General features: G+C 36.1%; 1 protein-coding gene across 1 annotated transcript in view; it reads right to left on the bottom strand.

The window, feature by feature from the left end:
• Nucleotides 1-27159, bottom strand: part of CERKL (ceramide kinase like) — a 148956-nt gene that overhangs the window by 92185 nt on the left and 29612 nt on the right. The window contains exon 2 of the mRNA XM_060151180.1: nucleotides 12404-12646. Within this exon, the coding sequence (XP_060007163.1) occupies nucleotides 12404-12646 (243 nt within the window). The remainder of the gene's footprint in view (nucleotides 1-12403; nucleotides 12647-27159) is intronic.

Here is a 27159-nt window from a genome sequence, read left to right as displayed (position 1 = left end):
AATGCTCCACCAAAAGACACAGACTGGATGAATGGATACAAAATGGGTATCCAATGGATACAAAAACAGGTATATATGCTGTCTACAAGAGACCCACTTCAGACCTAGGGACACATACAGACTGAAAGTGAGGGGATGGAAAAAGATATTCCATGCAAATGGAAATTTAAGAAAGCTGAAGTAGCAATTCTCATATCAGACAAACTACACTTTAAAACAAAGGCTATTACAAGAGACAAAGAAGGACACTACATAATGATCAAGGGATCAATGCAAGAAGAAGATATAACAATTGTAAATATTTATGCACCCAACATAGGAGCACCTCAATACATAAGGCAAATACTAACAGTCATAAAAAGGGAAATCAACAGTAACACAATCATAGTAGGGGACTTTAACACTGCACTGTCACCAATGGACAGATCATCCAAAATGAAAATAAATAAGGAAACACAAGCTTTAAATGATACATTAAAACAAGATGGACTTAATTGATATTTACAGGACATTCCATCCAGAAAAAACAGAATACACTTTCTTCTCAAGTGCTCATGGAACATTCCACGTGAGAGATCATATCTTGGGTCACAAATCAATCCTTGGTAAATTTAAGAAAATTGAAATCATGTCAAGTATCTTTTCTGACCACAACGCTATGAGACTAGATATCAATTACAGGAAAAAAAAATCTGTAAAAAATACAAACACATGGAGGCTAAACAATACACTGCTTAATAACCAAGAGATCACTGAAGAAAAAAGAGGAAATCAAAGAATACGTAGAAACAAATGACAATGAAAACACAACGACCCAAAGCCTATGTGATGCAGCAAAAGAAGTTCTAAGAGGGCAGTTTATAGCAATACAATCCTACCTTAAGAAACAAGAAACATCTCAAATAAACAACATAACCTTAAACCTAAAGCAATTAGAGAAAGAAGAACAAAAAACTCCAAAGTTAGCAGATGGAAAGAAATCATAAAGAACAGATCAGAATGAAAAAGAAATGAAGGAAATGATAGCAAAGCTCAATAAAACTAAAAGCTGGTTTGTTGAGAAGATAAAGAAAATTGATAAACCATTAGCCAGACTCAACAAGAAAAAAAGGAAGAAGACTCAAATCAGTAGAATTAGAAATGAAAAAGGGGAAGTAACAACTGACACTGCAGAAATACAAAAGATCATGAGAGATTACTACAAGCAACTCTATGCCAATAAAATGGACAACCTGGAAGAAATGGACAAATTCTCAGAAATGCACAACCTTCCGAGATTGAATCAGGAAGAAATAGAAAATATGAACAGACCAATCATAAGCACTGAAATTGAAACTGTGATTAAAAATCTTCCAACAAAGAAAAGCTCAGGACCAGATGCCTTCACAGGTGAATTCTATCAAACATTTAGAGAAGAGCTAACACCTATCCTTCTCAAACTCTTCCAAAATATAGCAGAGGGAGGAACACTCCCCAACTCATTCTATGAGGCCACCATCACCCTGATACGAAAATCAGACAACAATGTCACAAAGAATGAAAACTACAGACCAATAACACTGATGAACATAGATGCAAAAATCCTCAACAAAATACTAGCAAAGAGAATTCAACAGCACATTAAAAGGATCATACACCATGACCAAGTGGGGTTTCTTCCAGGAATCCAAGGATTCTTCAATATATGCAAATCAATCAATGTAATAAAGCATATAAACAAATAGAAGGAGAAAAACCATATGATCATCTCAATAGATGCAGAGAAAGCTTTTGACAAAATTCAACACCCATTTATGATAAAAACCCTGCAGAAAGTAGGCACAGAGGGACCTTACCTCAACATAATAAAGGCCATATATGACAAACCTACAGTCAACATCATCCTCAATGATGAAACACTGAAACCATTTCCACTAAGATCAGGAACAAGACAAGGTAGCCCGCTCTCACCACTATAATTCAACATAGTTTTGGAAGTTTTAGCCACAGCAATCAGAGAAGAAAAGAAGTAAAAGGAATCCAAACTGGAAAAGAAGAAGTAAAGCTGTCACTGTTTGCAGCTGACATGATACTATACATAGAGTATCCTAAAGATGCTACCAGAAAACTACTAGAGCTAATCAATGAATTTGGTAAGGTTGCAGGATACAAAATTAATGCACAGAAATCTCTGGCATTCCTATACACTAATGATGAAAAATCTGAAAGTGAAATTAAGAAAACACTCCCATTTACCACTGCAACAAAAAGAATAAAATACCTAGAAATAAACCTACCTAAGGAGACAAAAGACCTGTATGCAGAAAACTATAAGACACTGATGAATGAAATTAAAGATGACACAAACAGATGGAGTGATATACCATGTTCTTGGATTGGAAGAGTCAACATTGTGAAAATGACTCTACTACCCAAAGCAATCTACAGATTCAATGCAATCCCTACCAAACTACCACTGGCATTTTTCACAGAACTAGGAAAAAAAATTTCACAATTTGTATGGAAACACGAAAGACACTGAATAGCCAAAGCAATCTTGAGAAAGAAAAACGGAGCTGGAGGAATCAGGCTCCCAGACTTCGGACTATACTACAAAGCTACAGTAATCAAGACAGTATGGTACTGGCACAAAAACAAACACAGATCAATGGAATAGGACAGAAAACCCAGAGATAAATCCACGCACCTATGGTCACCTCATCTTTGATAAAGAAGGCAAGAATATACAATGGAGAAAAGACAGCCTCTTCAATAATTGGTGCTGGGAAAACTGGACAGCTACATATAAAAGAATGAAATTAGAACACTCCCTCACACCATACTCAAAAATAAACTCAAAATGGATTAAGGACCTAAACGTAAGGCACACACTGTCAAACTCTTAGAGGAAAACATAGGCAGAACTCTATGACATAAATCACAGCAAGATCCTTTTTGTCCCACCTCCTAGAAAAATGGAAATAAAAACAAAAATGAACAAATAGGACCTAATGAAACTAAAGCTTTTTCACAGCAAAGGAAACCATAAACAAGACCAAAAGACAACCCTCAGAATGGGAGAAAATATTTGCAAATGAAGCAACTGACAAAGGATTAATCTCAAAAATTTACAAGCAGCTCATGAAGCTCAGTATCAAAAAACCAACCACCCAATCCAAAAATGGGCAGAAGACCTATATAGACATTTCTCCAAAGAATATATACAGATTGCCAACAAACACATGAAAGAATGCTCAACATGATTAAGCATTAGAGAAATGCAAATCAAAACTACAATGCGGTATCATCTCACACTGGTCAGAATGGCCATCATCAAAAAATCTACAAACAATAAATGCTGGAGAGGGTGTGGAGAAAAGGGAACCGTCGTCTTGCACTGTTGGTGGGTATGTAAATTGATACAGCCACTATGGAGAACAGTATGGAGGTTCCTTAAAAAACTAAAAATAGGGCTTCCCTGGTGGCGCAGTGGTTGAGAGTCCGCCTGCCGATGCAGGGGACATGGGTTCGTGCCCTGGTCTGGGAGGATCCCACATGCCACAGAGCAGCTGGGCCCGTGAGCCATGGCCACTGAGCCTGCACGCCCAGAGCCTATGCTCTGCAACGGGAGAGGCCAGAACAGTGAGAGGCCTGCGTACCACAAAAAAAAAAAAAAAAAAAAAACTGAAAATAGAACTACCATATGACCCAGCATTCCCACTACTGGGCATATACCCTGAGAAAACCATAATTCAAAAAGAGTCATGTACCACAATGTTCATTGCAGCTCTATTTACAGTAGCCAGGACATGGAAGAAACCTAAGTGTCCATCGACAGATGAATGGATAAAGAAGATGTGGCACATATATACAATGGAATATTACTCAGCTATAAATGATACGAAACTGAGTTATCTGTAGTGAGGTGGATGGACATAGAGTCTGTCATACCGAGTGAAGTAAGTCAGAAAGAGAAAAGCAAATACCGTATGCTAACACATATATATGGAATCTAAAAAAAAAAAAATGGTCATGAAGAACCTAGAAGCAGGACGGGAATAAAGATGCAGACCTACTAGAGAATGGACTTGAGGACACAGGGAGGGGGAAAGGTAAGCTGGGACAAAGTGAGAGAGTGGCATGGACATATATACACTACCAAATGTAAAATAGACAGCTAGTGGGAAGCAGTCACATAGCACAGGGAGATCAGCTCAGTGCTTTGTGATCAGCTAGAAGGGTGGGATTGGGAGGGTGGGAGGGAAGGAGATGCAAGAGGGAAAAGATATGGGGATATATGTATAACTGATTCACTTTGTTATAAAACAGAAACTAACACACCATTGTAAAGCAATTATATTCCAATAAAAATGTTAAAAAAAAATTAAGGTTAAAAACAAGGTATTTAAAAAAACAGAAAAAGACACTTGCACCCCAATGTTCATTGAAGCACTATTTACAACAGCCAGGTCATGGAAGCAACCTAAATGACCATCGACAGACAAATGCATAAAGAAGATGTGGTATATATATATATACAATGGAATATTACTCAGCCATGAAAAGGAACGAACTTGGGTCATTTGTAGAGATGTGGATGCATCTAGAAACTGTCATACATAGTGAAGTATGTCAGAAAGAGAAATATCATATATTAACGCATATATGTGGAACACAGAAAATGGTACAGATGAACCGGTTTGCAGAGCAGAAATTAAGACACAGAAGTAGAAGACAAACATATGGACACCAAGGGGGCAAAGTGGCGGGGGGTGAGGGTGGTGGTGGTGGGATGAATTGGGAGATTGGGATTGACATGTATACACTGATGTGTATAAAATGGATTTCTAGTAAGAAAATAAATAAACATTTTTTTTTAAAAAGTCTACAAACAATAAATCCTGGAGAGGGTGTGGAGAAAAAGGAACCCTCCTACACTGTTGGTGCAAATGTAAACTACTGTGGAGAACAGTATGGAGGTTCTTGAAAAAACTAAAAACAGAGCTACCATATGATCCTCCAATTTCACTCCTGGGCATATATCTGGAGAAAACCATAATCTGAAAAGATACATGCACCCCAATGCTCATAGCAGTAATATTTACAATAGCCAAGACATGGAAGCAACCTCAACGTCCATCAACAGATGAATGGATAAAGAAGAAGTGGTATATATATATATATATATATATATATACACACACACACACATACACACACACAATGGAATGTTACTCAGCCATAAAAAAAGAATGAAATAATGCTCTTTGCAGTAATATGGATGGACCTAGAGATTATCATACTCAGTGAAGTAAGCCAGACAGAAAAAAATAAATATCATGATATCACTTATTTGTGGAATCTAAAAAAATATATGCAAATGAACTTATTCACAAAACATAAATAGACTTACAAACATAGAAAACAAACTTATGGTTACTAAAGAGGGGGTAAATTAGGATTTGGGGATTAAAGTATGCACACTACTATATATAAAATAGATAACCAACAAGGACCTACTGTATTACACAGGGAACTATACTAAATATCTTGTAATAACATGTAATGTAAGAGAAATTTTAAAAAGAATATATATAAAACTGAACCGCTTTGATGTATACCTGAACCTAACACAACACTGTAAATTTACCATATTTCAATAAAATTTTTTTAATTAAAAAATTTTTTTAAATGTTTAAGTGACATTCATATTTTAACGTCCAACTCAAATGCTCATAAACCAAAGTCTTGAATCATTTTTTTGGTGCTTCAAAGGAAAAACTACCCATACTTCAGACAAAATGTCCTTGCAGAAAATAATTTGTCCCTAGGGAGGCAGGTGTTGCTAACTCAAATACTGTACAACGAAATGTCTGAAGCTATCATACTTTTGATATATAACAAACACTCATCTTAAGATAACCATTATACTGTTGATTTCCAGTTTATTTCTCCTTATAAGTACATCATCTGGCAGCACATCCTAGTAAAACTTCACATCATTATGTTCTCCTCCTAAGAAAAACTCTACCTGGTTCATGATAATATAAATCACAATACAGTTTGGATTTTTAAAAACCCCAAAACATATTTTACCATGAATTTCTTACATAAGACAACATGAATATTAAACAAAATATTGTTTAGAAGCCCTGGTTTTTACTATTGAGGAAAGGATCCTATGAAAACCATCATTATTATCACATGGAAATCAGATTCGACGTCTTTGGGAAACTAGGAAAACTTGCTCTTCTTAGGAATAAAAGCCAAATATTTATTTAAGTAATTTTTCTATTTTCTTTGTTTTTCAGAACTGAAAACCTGGAGGCTGTTCAACTAGAAGCTAAGAGCAAATTATATTACAAGGACAAAGTGTGTTTAATCAAAATGGTTCGTGAAGTTAACATTTAAAAATGAAACAGAAAAATATGATAACAGAACTAACTCAGTCAAATATGGGCTAAAAATACCTTTGTCAGTTGTCTCTGGGTAACAATTAAATATTACAAATAAATTAGAAAAACCAAAATATAATCACAAAATTCAATGGTCTTATGATAAAAGGGTTCTTCATTTTTTTTTTTCTTTTTACCATTCCTTCTATTTTAGTTCTGGCTTTTGTCTCCTCTGCCTATTTTAATGTATGAGTATCCCCCCAAGATTCTGTATTTAGCCCTTTGCTTTTTTTTTTTAACTGTATACTACTTCCTTGCAGTCTTTCATCTATTCCCATCACATCAGCTCTTCTTCACCTCTTCATTCACTCCTCTCAAACTGCCAGCCTGCTGCACATCTCCAACAGATGTTATATATGCCAAATGTGTCTGCAACAGAACATCCTTCCTTCAAATCAACCAGTGTCCGGATTTCACTCTGTTTATGACTTTACCACTCTCCAAGTTACTTGGGCATAAGGCTTTAGATTTTTTTTTAATCTTTTTTTTTTTCTTTTTTTTTTTTCAGTACGCAGGCCTCTCACTGTTGCGGCCTCTCCCGTTGCGGAGCACAGGCTCCGGACGCACGGGCTCAGTGGCCATGGCTCACGGGCCCAGCCGCTCCATGGCATGTGGGATCATCCCTGACCGGGGCACGAACCCGTGTCCCCTGCATCGGCAGGCGGACTCTCAACCACTGTGCCACGAGGAAAGCCCTAAAATCTTTTTCTTCATTTCCACACCATTCTCCTAAGTCCTCCACTGAAGATCAACCAGTTCAACTCCTGAAAATCTTTCAGTTTTGAGTGGCCCTAAATGTCACCTTAGGGATACTTTGTTTTGTCCCCCTATATGGGATACCTGTCAGAAAGCCTATGAATATGCTTTAAAGTATAGATTATAGTACCTAGAGGAAAGGTTGGTTCGGGGTCCAGAGAAGCTTGCAATTCACCATTTCCAGGAAACTCAAATATCACACCCTAATTGAATAAGAATTAATGCATCTAGTGTACACACATGCTATAAAGGTTGTGCATGTTTATCTTTGCATCACAGGTATAAAAAAAAGCAGAAGAGACTATGTTAAATAACTTTCACCACAATGACTACATATTAGGCTTATCAGTGACTACATTTCAGCCTTAATTTTTTAAGATTTAAATTTCTGATTCAATGATCAATGGTGATGTTCCCTACTAAATTTTTCATATCTTCATTGTGGCCCTTAACACATTTATAATACGAGTTTTCTTGTTTGTCTCCTAGGGCAAGAGTGCTCTATACAGGATTACATTTCATTCTTTTTTGTATTTCCAGCACTTAACACAGTGCCTGATCCAAAATGTGTGTTGGGTGAATTAACTTATATTGACTATTAGTCAATAAAGTTATGGTGACTTTTCTATTACTAAGAATAAAAAAGATACTGTGCTCAACTGTGTTATTAAAAATTGGAATGTAAAAGGAGTTAATTTTTTTCCAAATAAAAATAGAAACAGTTCTAAGACTCCTTTTTTATATTTATAAACCCTTTTTAATCTGGCTACTCTTTGTCAATGTCTTGAAACTTCAAGTATCAATATTTGAGAGTTGGCTTCATCCTCCTTTTAGTACTGCCAATTTGGTCTTTCCTCAAAAATTCATCAAATCTTATTCATTGCTCCAGTTCAAAATATAAATGTGCATATGTGAAAATAACATTTAATATCCAAATATTCTAAAATTATAATTGTTAGACTAATCTCACTAAAAGACCAACTAGTTGAGGCTTTCAATACCTTCTTCATGTTTGTCTTAATAGAAGAATAAAGGAGAAAAAGATGTAAAAGCTTACAGGAAAAAAATCCATTTGCTGATTAAAGACAATATTCAAAATCAATGAAAAAATATATATTTTTTTAATTCACTGTTTTGCCACAGAACCAGTTAAAGCAAGATCTTTGGACTTAAAATAGTAATGTCTAAAATTCAAATGTAGGGCATTTATAGTTTTGTGATGTAAACTTCTCTCATCCCCTGAACTTACGTCAGGTCTATTTCAAACACAAATTCCTTGGTTTGGAAACCAGCAATCACTATTTGCCAAACCTGATGCAGTATATATGGTACAGAATAGGGACAATGGATGTGAGATACAAAGATAATCCACAAAGAGACCCGATTCTGTGGAAATAAGAACAAAAGAGGACCAGGAAGAAGTAAACAATCAACCTCATCCCAAAAAGAGTGGGAAAGACACAGGCCACCTCCATTTATGGAAAGAGCCTCGAGCCAATTGTATTTGACTCTCAGACAACAGGCATTTTAATAAACACCTGGATTACCTAGCTTTGAAAGTAAAAGAAATATGAACAAAAACGCTCTAAGATTACAAACTTAAGAAAGGAAGTGTCAGTATTATGCAGCATTTGGCAGAGATCTTTGGAGGCTTGAGCGTGCATTTGCGTATGATGAAACTGGCCCAGAACTGTCTTTGTGAGGCATGGGGTTGAGGAGTTGGCTCTTCCTATAGGACCTACTGAGTCTACTGAGAGGCAGAAATGGAACAGCCATTCATTCAGACCATCCTGATTCGGTTCCTTCATTTTTATTAGATGATTTCAAACCTGTTTTGTTTGTTTGCATTGGTTGATTTCAAGTCAATCTATTTGCTTTTAATCAGCAAAATCGCTCTGTCCTCTAGGACCATGGCAGAGAATATGACCTCATATATTTCACTACCTCCAACTGTTATCAAAATCAAAGGTACAAAAAGTAACATTCCCAAAGGATGATAGCTTAAAAAATATGTAATTTATTCATCTCTATAATTGCCTAGATTTTAATCCTGGATCAAACCAAAACGTCATTCATTAAACTGAAAAAATATGTGGACAGTGTTTTTGTGGAGTGCATGTGTTTGGACAAGTTGCTCTACTCCAATAAAATTGCTTTTACGGAATTGGGCTTTCTTGTGATGCCCTCTGCTTACTTGCTTTTGGTTTTATGGGTGAGATATATTGCGGAAGTTGTCTCTCACATCACTCAGCCAGCCCTTCATAAGCCCCTGGGGAGACTTCCTCAGACTGTCAGTGCAAGGAAGAGCTTTGCCTCTCCTAATCAAATGACACATTCTTATTTTATAGACCATTCAAGTCCCACGAATACCTGCCCATCTAAGGAAATTTATTCAATTAAGTTTTCATTTTCATTTTAACTTCTTTTATCTCTTCTCAAATGAATTTAAAATAAGAACACTGTAAAAGACTCACCATTAAAGTGGAATACTTTTATATATATATATATTTTTTTTTTTTTTTTTCCTGTATGTTTCCAGAGAGATGAACCAAACTACAGCCTCTGTAGTTTCCTGTCTTCTTAAAACAATCAGGTCTCCTTGAAGGGACCACTTAGTAACAGTTCTCCTAGCTCTAATATTTCCCTTCACCTCATCTTTTGTGCATAAAATCGTATCAGTTGGCTGCCCTTGACCAACTTGGGTCCTCAGTCTTCTTGGTCAATGATTCCTGGCCTGAAAATTTCTAACCTCGCCATGTGCCTGCTCTTTGTCTGGCACCCATCTCTGTCCTGAGTCATCTTACCCCAAGCTGTGCATCAACTACACCAGCTGCCTCTACCTTGATCAATCTGGCAAACAGGAAGAAATGGCCAAAACAAAAAACAAAAAAAAAAGAAAGCAAGACTTACAAGTTTATGAGAAGAAAAAAGTCCTAAAACTCAGTTTGATTATACTTTACCTAGATACCTTTAGAAATCCAATTTGCTTTATATGTCTATTCATGCACTTTATTTAAAATGTAAAATATAAATGCCATTCAGAAATTTTAGATACAACTGAATTCAAAAGGAGATAATATTCTAGTAAATGCTCTCTTTTCTCTGGATATTACCTTCAGAAAAATCTACCCTGAAATATAGACAATTTAAATATTATCTTCAAAAAACTGTTATCCTCACTGGACAGCCATGTGTACGTCAATGAAGTTAGAACACTCCCTCACACCATACACAAAATATAAACTCAAATGGCTTAAAGACTTAAATATGAGACATGACACCATAAAACTCCTAGAAGAGAACATAGGCAAAACATTCGCTGACATAAATAGCACTGATGTTTTCTTAGGTCAGTCTCCCAAGGCAATGTAAATAAAAGCAAAAATAAACAAATGGGACCTATAAATCAAACTTATAAGCTTTTGTATAGCAAAGGAAACCATAAACAAAAACAAAAGACAACCTATAGACTGGGAGAGAATTGCAAATGATGTGACTGACAAGGGCTTAATTTCCAAAATATACAAACAGTGCATACAACTCAATTTCAAAAAACAAACAACCCAATCCAAAAATGGACAGAAGACCTAAATAGACATTTCTCCAAAGAAGACATGCAGATGGACAACAGGCACATGAAAAGATGCTCACCATCACTAATTATTAGAGAACGGCAAATCAAAACTACAATGAGGTATCACCTCACACCAGTCAGAATGGCCATCATCAAAAAGTCTACAAATAATAAATGCTGGAGAGGATGTGGAGAAAAGGGAACCCTCTTGCACTGTTGGTAGGAATGTAAATTGGTGCAGCCACTATGGAGAACAGTGTGGAGGTTCCTCAAAAAACTAAAAATAGTTACTGTCTGATCCAGCAATGCCACTCCTGAGCATATACCTGGAAAAGATGAAAACTTTAATTCAAAAAGATACATGCACCCCAATATTCATGGAGGCACTTTTTACAATAGCCAGGACATGGAAGCACCCTAAGTGTCCATCCACAGATGAATGGATAAAGAAGATGTGATACACACACACACACACACACACAATGGAATATTAGTCAGCCACAAAAAAGCATGAAATAATGCCATTTTCAGCAACATGTATGTAGAGATTATCATACTAAGTGAAGTAAGTCAGACAGAGAAAGATAAATATTATGATATCACTTTTATGTGGAATCTAAAAAATAGTACAGATGAACTTATTTAAAAAACCCAAACTCACAGACATAGAAAACAAACTTATGGTTACCAAAGGGGAAGGGGGGGAGGGATAAATTGGGAGTATGGGATTAACAGATGCATGCTACCATATATAAAACAGATAAACAACAAGAATTTACTGCGTAACACAGGGAACTGTATTCAATATCTTGTAATAAACTGTAACAGAAAAGAATAGAAAAAAGGAATATACATATATACACATATACACACACACACACACACACACACATATATATGTATAACCAAATCACACTGCTGTACACCTGACTAACACAATATTGTAAATCAGCTATACTCCAATTTAAAATAAAACTGTTATTCTCAAGCCATCCAGTACATATATGCACTTGCCATCAATGTGTAGGTGGAAGAAAAGCAAATTCTAATATAAGCTCAAAAGAAACATTAATAGAAAAATAACAAGTGAAAAAAATATTTAAGAACTGTTTTATTTCAGATTATCAAAGTTTCTTTAAGGAAGCGGTCATTCAACAGTTACTTCCTAAGTCATTCTATAAGGTCAGCATCACCTTGATAGCAAAGTCAGAAAAAAGATAATAAAAGCAGAAAAGAAAACTACACACAAATATTTCTCACAAATATCAATGTTAAAATCCTCAACAAAATACTAGCAAACCAAATTCAGTAAAATATTAAAAGAATTATATACCATGACCATGTGGGATTTATTCCTGGAATGCAAGGATGGTTCAACATATGAAAATCAATCAATGTAATACACCACATTAATAGAATGAAAGGAAAAAGGCATATGATTATTTCAATTGATGTAGAAAAAGCATGTGACCAAATTCAACACCTTTCATGATAAAAACACTTAACAAACTAACAACAGACGCAAATGATCTCAACATAATCAAGGGTTACTATACTGATAAATACAGTGTCATGTTTAGATTAATAACCTATGTCAAGGAAACTAGACTCATTAAAAATCTCCAAAAGGAGTACTTACCTGCCAAAATTTTCTTGAACTGTCTAAACCATACGTCACAGTGGTCTTCACTTAAATTAATAAGATCAAGTGTAGAATCCTTTAATTTATTTTGTTCCTTTTTCAAACATATGAAGAGCGTGATTCCTAATAAAGTGCCACTTCTCTGCTGTTTAACTGAATAACGCCGTTTCAGTTTGACAGAGAATATGTCTTTGAGTTCAATAAATTCTTCTTTATGTAGAAAATTATACTTGGAATCACCTGAAAAGAAATTAAATTTTCTAATCAAAACCACTGTGTCTATATCTTATATGTATGAATAATAAATAGTGAAAACCCACAAAATCGTTATCATCTGTTATTTTACTGATTATGCTTTATGTCAAGTCCTGTATGAGATGGGTGGGGGAAAAAAAAGAAAAATTGGGTCTATTTTCCCATAAATAGAAGAAATGGAAGGGAGTCCCTGCCACACAAGGCCTAGGACATTCAGAATCTGAGAATATTCAATGTATGAAGAATTCCAGGAACATAAACAAAGCAACATTTCAATAGTAATAAGTTAGTATCATGCAAGAGGCTTCCTGGTACTTACAAGGACAGAGTAAAGTAATGGAAAGAAGAGAATTCACTAACAGAAGTGAGTTTATGACAGGTTGTTGAAGGCAACATGTAAAGGAAAGAACATTTACATTCTAGGGAAAGTAACACATATGCAAAAAGGAAACAGAGCAAGATTACTGTGAGCAGAAAGCATTATGAATGCCTGCTATTCTAAAAAGAAAGATCCACCTGAATCTTACTACAGTCAGACTTTATTTTATAGTGGCATGAAATTTTACTGGTTATGTTTAAACACAGGTCAGAAAACACCTGTTGTTGTGATAATGGGCTTTTTCAACTGACTCTCAAAGTAGAAGTGTTTTATACTTTAAAAATAGTACTTTCAAAACTTCCACTCTGGCCCACATGGAATCACAGGGAATGCTTTTTTACCTTCTGCCTGAAACGACTAACAGAGCACACCAGAGAAAGGAAACATCAGTTTCAGACATGGGACATTAGGTAGCACAGGACAGTGATCCCTGAGAGAGGGAAAACAAAGAAGCCATATGATTACAAGCCGACTGTTCCAGGCCACAGGGAGTGGCACCCTGGTGGAGCCTGGTTGTCTCCCTGAGCTGAGGAGGACTGAGGAGCCAGGAAAGCCAAGATGACTTAGAGTTCACTTGGAAAATTATTATAAAAAGGAGAGCTGCACAGAAAGAGAACTCTATAGATCTTCCCCCTGAATCTTCAGCTGAGCATGGATCTGTATATGTGTGAGGCCAGGGAAAGAATTACCCAAAGGATGAGAGAGAACAACACTCAGAGATCACACAGGTGTTTCCACCAGCCAAAGTGGAAAAATAATGAAATTCGTGGGACTTTGGGGAGAGCACTTAAAAAAGTATTGTCTCGTTAGTGAGCTGACCAAAGGCTGCTCTGATTCCACCTAACAAAGCTTAAGAGCAAGCCTCAAAAGGATTCAAGCGTTTCCAAGTAACTTAACATCCTAGAACAAAGCTCAAGAGTATTTACTGGAGCTGCAGTGAACATTTTGGTACATGACTCTTTTTGAATTATGCTTTTCTCAGGGTATATGCCCAGTAGTGGGATTGCTGGGTCATATGGTACTTCTATTTTTAGTTTCTTAAGGAATCTCCATAATGTTCTCCATAGTGGCTGCATCAATTTACATTCCCACCAACAGCGCAAGAGGGTTCCCTTTTCTCCCCATCCTCTCCAGCATTTATTGTTTGTAGATTTTTTGATGATGGCCATTCTGACCGGTGTGAGATGATATCGCATTGTAGTTTTGATTTGCATTTCTCTAATGATTAATGATGTTGAGCATTCTTTCATGTGTTTGTTGGCAATCTGTATATTTTCTTTGGAGAAATGTCTATTTAGGTCTTCTGCCCATTTTTGGATTCGGTTGTTTGTTTTTTAATATTGAGCTGCATGAGTTGCTTGTATGTTTTGGAGATTAATCCTTTGTCAGTTGCAGGACATGGAAGCAACCTAAGTGTCCATCAACAGATGAATGGATAAAGAAGATGTGGCACATATATACAATGGAATATTACTCAGCCATAAAAAGGAACGAAACTGAGTTATTTGCAGTGAGGTGGATGGACCTAGAGTCTGTCATACAGAGTGAAGTAAGTCAGAAAGAGAAAAACAAATACCGTATGCTAACACATATATATGGAATATGAAAAAAAAAAAAAAAGAAAATGGTCAGAAAAACCGAAGGGCAAGACGGGAATAAAAATGCAGACCTACTAGAGAATGGACTTGAGGATATGGGGAGGGGGAAGGGTAAGCTGGGACAAAGTGAGAAAATGGCACAGACATATATACATTACCAAACGTAAAACAGATAGCTAGTGGGAAGCAGCCGCATAGCACAGGGAGATCAGCTCGGTGCTTTGTGACCACCTAGAGGGATGGGATAGGGACAGAGGGAGATGCAAGAGGGAAGAGATATGGGGACATATGTGTATGTATAACTGATTCACTTTGTTATAAAGCAGAAACTGACACACCATTGTAAAGCAATTATACTCTAATAAAGATGTTAAAAAAGAAAAAAAAAGAAAAGCATTTACAGGAATACGAAAATATATAGCAACTCTAAATGGTAAAATTCACAATTGCTCTCATTCAATCACAAATCACTACACATGTAAAAAGGCAGAAAAATACCAGCCATGATAAGAGACAAAGAAATCAATAGAAACAGATGTAGAAATGGTACCAGCGCTAAAATAGCCCCAGGAAGCAGAGGCCCTCTCTCAGCTTTCTTAGGCCTTAAGCAGGCATAAAGATATTCTCAGACTGGAGCAAAAATTTTCAGGTGATTTAAGTTCTTTCTCTGCATTCTCAGGGAGTTTGGGGGCCTTTCCCAACCATTCAGCAAACAGCCCAATTGCTCCCAAAGCACATGTACCACTGAAAAAGAAACAAAGACAAGCTCTTCTCTCAGTGCTTATGGCAGTGGGATAGGGTGAACCCACGGGCAAATTTTCAGGCCTGTCATTTCCTCAGAAAGCTCAAGCTTCAGGTCTGCGTACCGTCTACTTCTATTGTCACCCGGTGACCTGAGAATCAATACCCTCAAAGTATCACTTCAATGGGAAACATTTATATATTCTAGAAAATAAAACAGCCATCACTATTACTACAATCATCACTTAATCAACAGAGTGAAAATAATGTATCATCAGAAGCCAAAATGTCCCACGTGCCTTCACGAACAGAGTGAGTCAACCCACCCACTCTTCTGTAAGTACTAATGGATTAACCCATGTTGGTAAGATTGACTTTTCTCTAGTTCAATGGCTCTCAATCTCTTTGGTCTCAGAGCCCATCTACATTCTTAAAGACTGAGGGCCCCAAATAGCTTTTGTTTATGGAGGTTATATCTATTGATATTTACCATATTAGACATCAAAACAGAGACTTTTTTAAACACAAGAATACAAAGCACACACTGTATTAGCCATCAGGGCAAATATGTCACCACACATCTCAGCCTCTGGAAAACTCAACTGTACCCTCGAGACAGAATAAGAGTGCAAATAACAAATAACTTCTTAATACAATTATGAAAATAGCTTTGATCTCCCAAACTCCCTGAGAGGGTCCTAGAACACATTTTGAAAATGCAGCTGTAGCATATTTTAGATTGTTTGTTCCCTTTGACCATATGATAAAGTTAGGACCTTTTACAGACTCAACTTTTCAATTAATTAAAATTCTTGTTTCCACTTGAATACTCCAAATTGGTACAGAATGACCAGTGAGAGTTCCTCCCATCTGCCTCCTTTGTTACAATATCCCAATAGCTTTGAAAATAACCTTTCTTTCTTATAACAGCATAGTGTTTCAAGCTCATCTGGATTCCTCAAGGAGCCTGGTTCCTTCTCAGGAAGAATATCTTAGAAACTAAAAGCTGGACAGTATGTGTTATATATGAGGGAAACCAAGCTCTTTCACAGTAAATCATCATTAAGATATCTGCAGCTGGTGGGCTTAGTACAAGTTATTTGCACTTGTTGAGCAGGTAGGCATATGGCCAGGGTCTCTAGAACAATTAGGAGGGGCCAGGGAGAGCTTACATCCTTCCTCTACCTTCAAGAATGGAATCGGGGCTTCCCTGGTGGCGCAGTGGTTGAGAGTCCGCCTGCCGATGCAGGGGACGCGGGTTCGTGCCCCGGTCCGGGAAGATCCCACATGCCGCGGAGCGGCTGGGCCCGTGGGCCATGGCCACTGAGCCTGCGCGTCCGGAGCCTGTGCTCCGCAACGGGAGGGGCCCCAGCAGTGAGAGGCCCGCGTACCACCAAAAAAAAAAAAAAAAAAAGAATGGAATGAAGCAGGCTTTCAGAGGTCCCGACAAATCCTCACCCTGTGGCATGTACTGTCTGTATGGCAAATGATACCTTGTGAAGTGTAAAGAAACTGGCCTCCCATATATGGGTGCTACTGGGTGTCTGCTTCATACAGCTAAATGTTACAGATAGGTCATAGCACTTACCTACCCTAAAGGAATTTATATTCTTGATTATATCTGCGAGTACTTTTCCAAAAATCAGTTAAACAATCAATAAAGTTGAACATCTTTTATTTTTCATTTGTATTTCTTAAAAGAGTTGCCTCTACAAATGCATTTCCCTATTTCTATTTGGTTGCTTGTCTATTTCTTCTAATTTGTAGGAGTCCTTCAAATATTCTTGAAATTAATCCTTTATTATATATGCACGATATATGTTACAAATAATTTCTTCTAGGCTAAACTTATAATATTCGCTATAACCTTGCATCTCATATCAATTTGAGTATTTACGTAGTCAAACATACAGCAAATAAGAGCTCCAAAGGAGGGAAGTAGAAAGGGAGGGAAGGACCACTGAGGAAAAAAAATAGAGGGATGAAATATACACTTCTCACTCGAAGTCCTATATTAGTCTGAATTCCTTGCCATGTGTGCCTTACTTTGGCAGTAAACAATTCAATGACTATTCCTAGTTAAAATCTCTTGTAAACTGCAAATTTAAAGATACTACACCAACAGCCAAGATCCAACTTAGTAGTGAAAACTAGAAAAATTTACGGAAACCGGGCAAGAATACCTATTATCATTCTTACTATTCTCAATTATTCTGGACATTCTGGTCACTATCATACATAAGGAAAATGAAATAAAAACAACTGATGGTGGAAGGGGTAGAGGGACAGCTGAAACTATAACTATTTATAGACAGTATCACAATATATTCACAAAACTCAAAAGAGTCAACTTAAAACCAATAGAACTAATAAGAATAGCCAGTAAGGAAGCTGATTACAAATATATCAATACCTAGAAAGAAAGCATAATGGAGATAAAGAGATCCTATGCAAATTATTATCCAGAAACAAGTTTAGCAAAATGATCCTGGACTTGCTTGGGTGGAAAAGGCCATTCAAAATAAACTGAGAGACAAAGAATTGAATAAATGAAGGCATACCAAGTTCGAAGATTACATATTTTTATGCCAGTATTCTCATTATTAATAACTACATTAATGCAATTCCAGTCAAAATCTCAATGGTATTTTCTTTGATGTAAGGGGCAAGGAACCTAATCAAATGATTTGCAAATTTTCTTGGAATAAATATATTAATGAAGAAAATGTTTTAACAGTAATGAGGGGAAGTACATACCCAGTCAGATAAAATACTATTTTTTAAGGTTATAATAATTTAAACATCTAGGAATAGATAAATGAATGGTCCAAAGAAATACTTGTAAATATTTTAAGTCACTAATGTGATAATGGTAGTATCCAAGTTTAGTGGGAAATATTCAGTGAAAGGTGATTTAGAACTGGTTCATCTTTAAAAAAGAAAAGAAAAACTAGATCTCTATTTCATAATATACACCAATATTCCTAGATTAGAAAGAACTTTATATAACCATAAATTAGTAAAGCCATAGCATGGCAATAAAGGCAGACATTACAGAGACTGAGATACTCAACACAGAAGTTATTTAATGCCAATAAAGTCCTAAAGACCCATAAGAAGTCACAAACAAAGGCCAACTGGGCAGAAATATTTGCAACATATGACAGTTAAATAATCTATTTAATCAAGAAAAGAAACACTTTAGTGGAAAAGTACATAAAAGGCCCAGGCAGGCATTTCACAGAAGAAGAAATGCAAATTGACCAATGAACATATGAGAAAGTTCAATCTAATTAGTAATCAAAGAAATGCAAATTAAAACAACAAGATACCATTTTTTGCCTTTTAGATTGGCACAAGATCAAAAATAATGCTCAGTGATGATGTCGGTAAAGGGAACCACTCCCAGCACTGGTGGGAATGCAAAAATGGTAACTGCTGGAGAACAAGTTGGGAATACGTATCAAAAGATTTCAAAATGTTAATTGCAGCATTTATAATAGCAAAAATATTTGAAGCAATATTCATGTTCTTCAATAGGAGAACAGTTTAATCATAATCTTCAACTCACAAATGAGCAAATTAGATCTTTGTGTTCTAATCTGGAAAGACACTCATGTTAAGAGGTATGAATAAGTGGAATAAAAGCAAGTGACAAAATAATCTGAGAAATTTGATCTCATTTCTTTAAAAGGAGAAAAAACCCAAGGGGAAAATAAACAGTGGTTACCCATGAAAAGAGAGATATGAGGGAGTGTAAGATTAATTTTTTCTTAAAAACCTCCCTCTCTGTAGTCAGCATTACATTTTATATTTTTTTTAAAATGGAGAGAAGGGAAAATGCTTTAAAATATGCATATTTTTGATCCAGCAATTTACTTCCAGGAATTTACCCTAAGGGAATAAGTAACATGCACAATTTAGCTAAAAGAATGCTTACCCAAGCATTATTTGAGTGAAACTTGGAAACAACCTAAATATGAAATAACAGAGTATTGGTTCTGATAAATGAAGCAGAGTCATATACCAGAATGCAATTCAGTCATTAAAATGTAGAAATCTGACTAGAAAAGTGTCTAAAACAGTGCACATTTCCATTACTGTTTTGTATATATTTACTGAACACATAATGCATGTGGAATATATTTCCATATGCACATATGTATGAAGATGCATATGAAAACTTGGAAGGAGAATGAGTTTGTGATTTAGTTTGCGTATATGAATTTCTAATTTTCCTACAATGAAAGTATTTCTGTAATTAATTGAAAAAGATGTTTCCTTTGCTCATCCTAAAATAGTTCCTGATCATAGTTTTAATTGTTAAAATCCCATTTTCTGGGCTTCCCTGGTGGCGCAGTGGTTGAGAATCCGCCTGCCGATGCAGGGGACATGGGTTCGTGCCCCGGTCTGGGAAGATCCCACATGCCGCGGAGCGGCTGGGCCCGTGAGCCATGGCCGTTGAGCCTGCACGTCCGCAGCCTGTGCTCCGCAAGGGGAGAGGCCACAACAGTGAGAGGCCCGCGTACCGCAAAAAAAAAAATCCCATTTTCTAAAATGTAAGGGTAGCTAATATTTAATGAGCATGTGCTATATCACTGTGCTATATCATTGCTATAAGCACTTTACATCTATTATCTCATTTAATCCTTAACCTGTGGATCTACTAACCTGAGGTAGATGCTTTTTCCTAAAAGAGAAGGAATTCAGGCCAGAGTGTTTACATAACTTGTCCACGGTCATACATCTGGTAGGGGCCAGATCCAAGATTTAAATCCAAGCAATTTGGCTGGTCTTTACCCACATTTCACATTAGTAAGGACCTTCTTCAAGTAAACACACACTCGTCTGATCCTCTGGATCTGTTTTTTATTCTAGTCAAACTTAAAACAGTAGGCAAACCATTATTCTGTCTCTATTCTGTAGGAAAACAGCAAACCACCAATGTCTTTTTTATTTATTTCTTAAAATAAATTTATTTATTTTTGGCTGCACTGGGTCTTCATTGCTGTGCATGGGCTTCTCATTGTGGTGGCTTCTCTTGTTGCAGAGCACGGGCTCTAGGTGCATGGGCTTCAGTAGTTGTGGCTCACGGGCTCTAGAGCTTAGGCTCAGTAGTTGTGGTGCAAGGGCTTTGTTGCTCCGCGGCATGTGGGATCTTCCCAGACCAGGGCTCAAACCCATGCCGCCTGCATTGTCAGGAGGATTCTTAATCACTGCACCACCAGGGAAGCCCCACCGACGTGTCTTAACTGAGTAGCAGAGTTGATCCTTAAACAACTCAGGGCTTAGGGCTGCACCCTCAGTGCTGCCAAAAATCCTCATATAATTTATAGCTGTCCCTCCGTATCCACAGTTCCCCCCATTCGTGGTTCCACACCCAAGGACGCAAACAACCACCCACTATTTACTATTTTAAAAAATCTGCATGTATATGGACGCATGCAGTTCAAACCCATGTTGTTCAAGGGTCAACTGTATTTCATCTGAAACTTCAGGGTAACCTTCAAGGAAATGGAAAGTTAGAATGTAGCAACCAGGAGCTGACAGAAGTGAAAATTCTGAAAATCCCTGTAACTCTCTGAGTAGTATTTCCTGCTTTCCCTGCTCAGGCTTCTAATCTCTTCCCACATTTGCCCACTGATTCAAATTTGGGGTTTTCACATGGTCTCTTTGCCAGGGTGACAACAGGAAACTAAGAGGAAGAACTACAGATTTAGAACAAACATTTTGTTTTTATTTGAAATGAAAATAAAGATAATTGATCTGTGAATAAAACAGTTTTTGTTTTACAAACTTCTAACAATATGCAAATGTTCTTCAGCACTCTTTTTCTCAGCAGCTATAGAGATCTCTCAGGTGCCAATTTCCTACATAGTAATTCTGGCCTATTATTCATTTCTCCAATGTTAATCATTTACATGACATGAGTAAATCTGCCCAGTTCTCTCTAATCACAGGACACACCTGATTTTGAATAAAACTGTTTCCTAACATATGTGAAGATGTGTATACTAGTTTTATAGAAAATTATTTTCTTCTTCTGAATATGGTCTTTAGGATTAAAACTTGTTAGAATTCTGTGAACTTGAATTTAAAATGGTTTTATTTAATGGCTTGGAACTGTCTAAATATTGTTTAATCCATCATCAGATTAGATGGTGCTTGTCTATGTCTTATTTTTGTTTTTTGAAGTTCTTAAGATATAAGCAGTGGGCCAGCTGGCTCTGCGGGGCAACAGGACATTGGTTTCCAAGACTTGAAAGAGAGCTAAGGCCAAAGGGTCCTCAGGTTTCTAGGTGGAAAGCCCTCAGGCTAACCCCCAGTGAAGGCTGAAGGTTCTAGAGATCATCTGATAGGATAAGCTAAAAATCAAGAAGGTCACTGTTTCTCCTCAACCCCCATACCAAAACACTTACTCTTTGGGACACATTTAGAAAATACAAATATTTATGAAAAACATGATTAAAGAGGGAAAAAAAGAAAATAAACCATATTCAGAGTGAAGACTACTGTTTTAGGGTCTATAAAAATTGACCACTTATCTATACCCCTTTATAAGTAATACCTTAAGAATGACTCAGACTCTCTTTATTCTCTATGTGAATCAGAAAAATACTGCTTTTGATTTATAACCTATTTTATTTGTAAATTTATAAATGCTGAAACATATTTAGGTCTTTTATCTCTGCTTACTTTTTCATCTGCAAGATAGCTGCTTCGATCCCCACACCAGCCACCTCTGTTAGAGTATACAACAAGTTTCTGCCATGTATAAAAGCAAATGTTTTCATAACGTAGCAAAAGCCACATTTCCATGCACAACCTAACACATGCAGACAGTATGTAAAAGGGGAATTAAAAATATTTTTTTTAATGAAAAGAAAACATACTTCGGGGGGTGTAGTTTAAATATAACTTTAATTTTACCTTAATGTTAAAACATAGCTTTACTGGTGAAAAATATGAAGTCAAACTTTATCCATAAATTGATATTTGATAATAGTAGATAAAAATATGAGAATCATTTATAGACACTTTCTCAGATTATGAGAATTAAAACCTTACAGATGATATATATTTATATATGTTTTTCTTTGTGGCAAGTGGTTTATTATTTGAAATCTATTGGTTCATTAGGATCATATTGGTGATAGCTAGTTGTTTCAGAACATTAACTGTCCTCTCACATTACTTACATAGATGCTGGGGACCATCTGTTCCAGCACGGGATTTAAGTATACGTCTATTGGATATCATGCTATTTATTTAATTCAGCACCCACTTCCTATTGTTGTATTTTCTTGGGGGGAAAAGTCAATTTAATTACAAGGAATGAAGATAACCTCTCCTGGCAGGTTACCCTGTCACCATGAAAGCAAAGCAGGACCTGCTTAAAGTAGGTTACAGTGGTTAACAAGAAGAGTAAAACCAACAACACTTAAGAATATTTAGCAAAGGTTTAACAGAAATAGAACAGTGAATGGCACTTTTAAAAATATTACTGTAAGCCCAGGGCTTGTCTAAATCAATCTTGGCACATCTGTCTGATGCAGACCGTAAACAGGATTAGAGATGGATTTATCTGCTTGGCGCTAATTGCGCTCACAGTTCCTGCACATGTCCACTCTTTAAAATACTGCCTGAAAAACAAGCCTGCCTGATAGATGGCTCCCACAACAGAGTGTAGACACACACTTATGGTATATTAGATGGTTAAGCAATGTGATGTCTAACAATTTTTTTTCCAGCTCTTCAGAATTACTTATCTAATCCCCTAATTAAAAATACAAAATTCTGTTTGAATATACCACATACTGAGATAAATCTGTGAAGCAAGGGACCAATAAATTTGAATACACTTTAACTGTAAGAAGAAAACACAATTTAATTGTTAATAATCAGGTTAAACCAGGGTTTAAACAAATAGGGCTGCACCAGTAATTTACTGAAAAACCATCACAATGCATTACTATCCTCAAGAATTATGACTTAACTTGTTAGCATAAAAGTTTAAGTTCCTAAATATATATACTTATCAAGAGTGACAAGAAATAGAATTATCTAGTAAAAGAATTATAGAGGAAATTCTAAACTTATCACTTACTGAGAGATAAATGCCAATCCCATACCAAAAAGTCACATTTTTGTCATACCAAATAAAACATTAATGCTCAATTTCTTATCTGCAATTTTTTTTCCCACTTAGTTATTTCTATCATGTGTAAACAGCTTAGGTACTTCTCTTAAGAACTAAGCACCTGGAGATACATAGGTACTTTTGCATGAAGTCCAAAATGAACTAATCAGGCAAAAAATTAAATATTATTGTTTTGATGATTTGAAATACAGACAATATGTAATTCTTATTCAAAACAACATTTAATGCCTATGATACAGAGTGACATTAACAATTTTAAATTACATAGTCTGTTTAATCACAAATACCACATAAAATCAGTATTTTAAAAATCAGTATAATTGAAAATTTAGGTTGACTTCCAATCATAGACAATCTTCTGTTCTAAAGCTCTTTTCTTGATACATAATTTACTCATGTTCCATATATCTTAGTGAGCTCTTAGAAATCAGTTTTTTTTCCTATATCTACCATTAATAAAAGTATATCTATACTTACACTGTTGTTTCATACAGACAAATGGAGAAATTGGCAAATTAAGTCAATCAATTAGATATTCTCAATGTGTAATCTCAGAAGGTATATAGGGTCAACATGATTTTTATAATAATACTAGAGATGTTATTTGCCTTTTTCACTGTGCTGACATTTGCATGGATGGTGAAAAGGCAACCGTGGTTAAAACTCCTGGTGTCACCATGAATCAAGGCAGTGACACTAAATTCCATTAATAATTGTTGCATCCTTCATCACCTCAAACTCACAGTTTAAAAAAAAGAAGTTTCACTTAACTGTCCTTGATGAAGCAGTAACACTTCAATTTTTAAAAAAACTCTCTGCTCTTTAGTATATTTCTTTTTAATATTATGTGTGGTGAACTAGGAAATGTGCAAAAAGCATTTCTGCTACAAATGAAAGTGATGGCTCTCTCCAGGAAAAGCACTTATACCCTTCCCATTATGACTAGCTGGATTTTGTGGAAGACCATTTTTGCTTGAAAGATGGACTAACAGACTATGGTATCCAGACATGAGTATCTGGTAAATGTTTTCTGGGAATTGAGCAAAGTGAGCCAGTCACTCAAGCAAAACAACTGAGAATATTTGTTGTCACTGATAAAATTCCAGCCTTCAAGCAAAAATTAGAATTTTGTAAAACTTGTATCTGTCACGGTGAGCTTGACAGCTTCCCACTATTTAAAGAATCTTATGATGCAGTGCTGTTAATGTATCTGATATTTTAAACATGTTACATAAAATGTGTCAACATTTGGAAACTCTATATAACTCAGTAGACCAAATTTTCCAAAGAGTCAATGCAGGATATTATAAAATCATGCATAATGAAAGATTCATTCAAAGTGCAAGACAGACCAATACATTTTCAAATAGCAGACTACAAAAGGTTAATTGATGTCTTCAGATCCTGCTTTGTAACTAACATTTAAGAAATTAGCACTTACCAAGTTTTACTGTAGTATCAAAGAAGGATATCCACAATTACCTGAAAACATTATTAAAATACTTCTCCTTTTCTAAGCAAACATCTGTGTGAAACTGGATTTTCCTTATACACTTGAACAAAAACAAGATATTCACAACAAACTGAGTGCAGAAGCAATCTTGAGAATTCAGCTGTCTTTTATTAAGCGTTCTATTAAAGAAGACTGTCTTCTATAAAAGAGATTTACAAACTGTAAAGCAGTCAAGAAAGTGGCATTGATTTTTTATTGTTTAGGAAAATATTTATTTTTAGTCAAAATATTATTTATGTTAAAATGCAATGGACTTACTACTGTTATTTTTAATGAATTAATGTTTATGAATTAATGTTAATGAATGTTTAATCTCTAATGTGATAAATATCAATGGGTAAAACTTATATAAACAAAAGCTCTTTTGTGGTTTTCAATAATTTAAGAGTGTAAAGGGGTCCCAAGACCAAAAGGCTCAAGAACCCCTGGTCTATCTATAATGTTGTAAAGATAGGTCTAACCTTAAGAAAATGCAGCCTAAAGATGTCATGGTTCACGCATTTTATCTCTCATCATCTTGTATCAAACAACTGAGATCATTAATTTTTTTAGACTGTCTATGCAACAAGTCCCTATTACATATGAAACCTAGTGAAATGAAAGAAAAATTCAAAATTTCATATTCTGTATTTCGTATTCTATAGCATGACTTTATCATGCAGTTAATTGGGTTTTGTCATTTTGACTTCAGCAAGAGCACTCACGTGCATCTATTGGGACTATGTATTACTCAATTTTACTATCTACTTATATATTTACCCCTGTCATTTTATACATCTACTTCCATTTCTATTCCTTAGGAAAAACATTTATAAATGGGGAGTCTCTGAGAATGGCACCAACAGAAAATATGACATTAATTGAGTCACCTTAATCTTATAATCTAGTCTTTTTTGGCATTATCAGTTCAGTTATGTGTATCAATTCACAGGATTTACAGTTCACATATATCCTACTAGATGACCTTTGCAGATTCCCCACGAACGTCAGAAGTACTGTAATCGGTCTTCCTTTTTCTAGTTTCTCAGTCATTCACTTCAACAATATCTTGACCGTCCTCCTCATCTCTAATCTCTGTATCCCAGCATCTAGCTCAATGCTTCAAACACAGGCTAGGTTTCCAATAAAAGTTTTTTTATTGACTGTATTTACCCTCAATCAGATAATATCTTAATGATAGTGTATGCATTTCAACCTCTGAACCTTTGTTCCTTCATTACCCAGCAAATGGAAGGCCTTCTTGACTCTAGTCTTTTCAAACATTAACCATCTGTCAAAGCACACGGAGCCCCTCCTCCAAGAAACATCCTTCATTTTCCAGTCCCTCTGAACTCCGCTGGCCCAGTACTACTCAGCTGAAATGCAGTCACATATCAGAAGTTCCTAACTTCAGAGAGGTGAAAGCACAAAGGTCCTTCAAAGCCTTTTAAGAACTTATAAACAAGTTACGCGTATATTTTTTCCCACACTAGTTAAACGGTGGTTTTAAAAAACAGCAATGGGGGAGGGATTAGAGAAAGATCAGACTGTAATAGTTTAGGATAAATCCAAAAGCTTATTTCTTCAATATGTCTGAACACCTAACATTCCAGGCACTTCTGGGTGGATATTAAAATGCTAATATTAACATAGCGATCTCCATGGACAACTGTTTCTAAGAGAACAAAGGTTAAGGAGTTCTTTATCCTTCACGGCCTGGAACTTGCTGGACTGTGGAAATAGGACCAAATCTAAGCTACAATGATGGCTTCTATTGCCAGCATCTAAGGACAATGCCTGCATATGGGCTTCCTGCCTGGTAAGGGCCCTTTCATCTCACAGTCCAAGCTGGCTCACTGATACTCTTTTTTTCTGAGGACCTCAAAGACAGTCACGATGACTTTGTTTTCACCTCTGCCATTACTAGCAATCAATGCCCTAGCTACGCAGGTCCCATCCCCCATCACCTCATAGTAGTCACAGTGAAGTTACCACACAGCCCTCCAGATAATCTAAAGGGTTTTGCTACTGAGAGACACTAAAAGGCTCACTTTTATACCACTCCCATTCAGTTTTACCTTCAAGACTGTCATTATTTGCTCCTAAGAAGCCAAACAAGTATTCAGA

This window comes from Lagenorhynchus albirostris, chromosome 6, assembly GCF_949774975.1.
Source record: "Lagenorhynchus albirostris chromosome 6, mLagAlb1.1, whole genome shotgun sequence".
NCBI lineage: Eukaryota > Metazoa > Chordata > Mammalia > Artiodactyla > Delphinidae > Lagenorhynchus > Lagenorhynchus albirostris.
The sequence above is the reverse complement of the archived record's forward strand: the minus strand, read 5'-3'. Positions and strand labels throughout refer to the sequence as shown.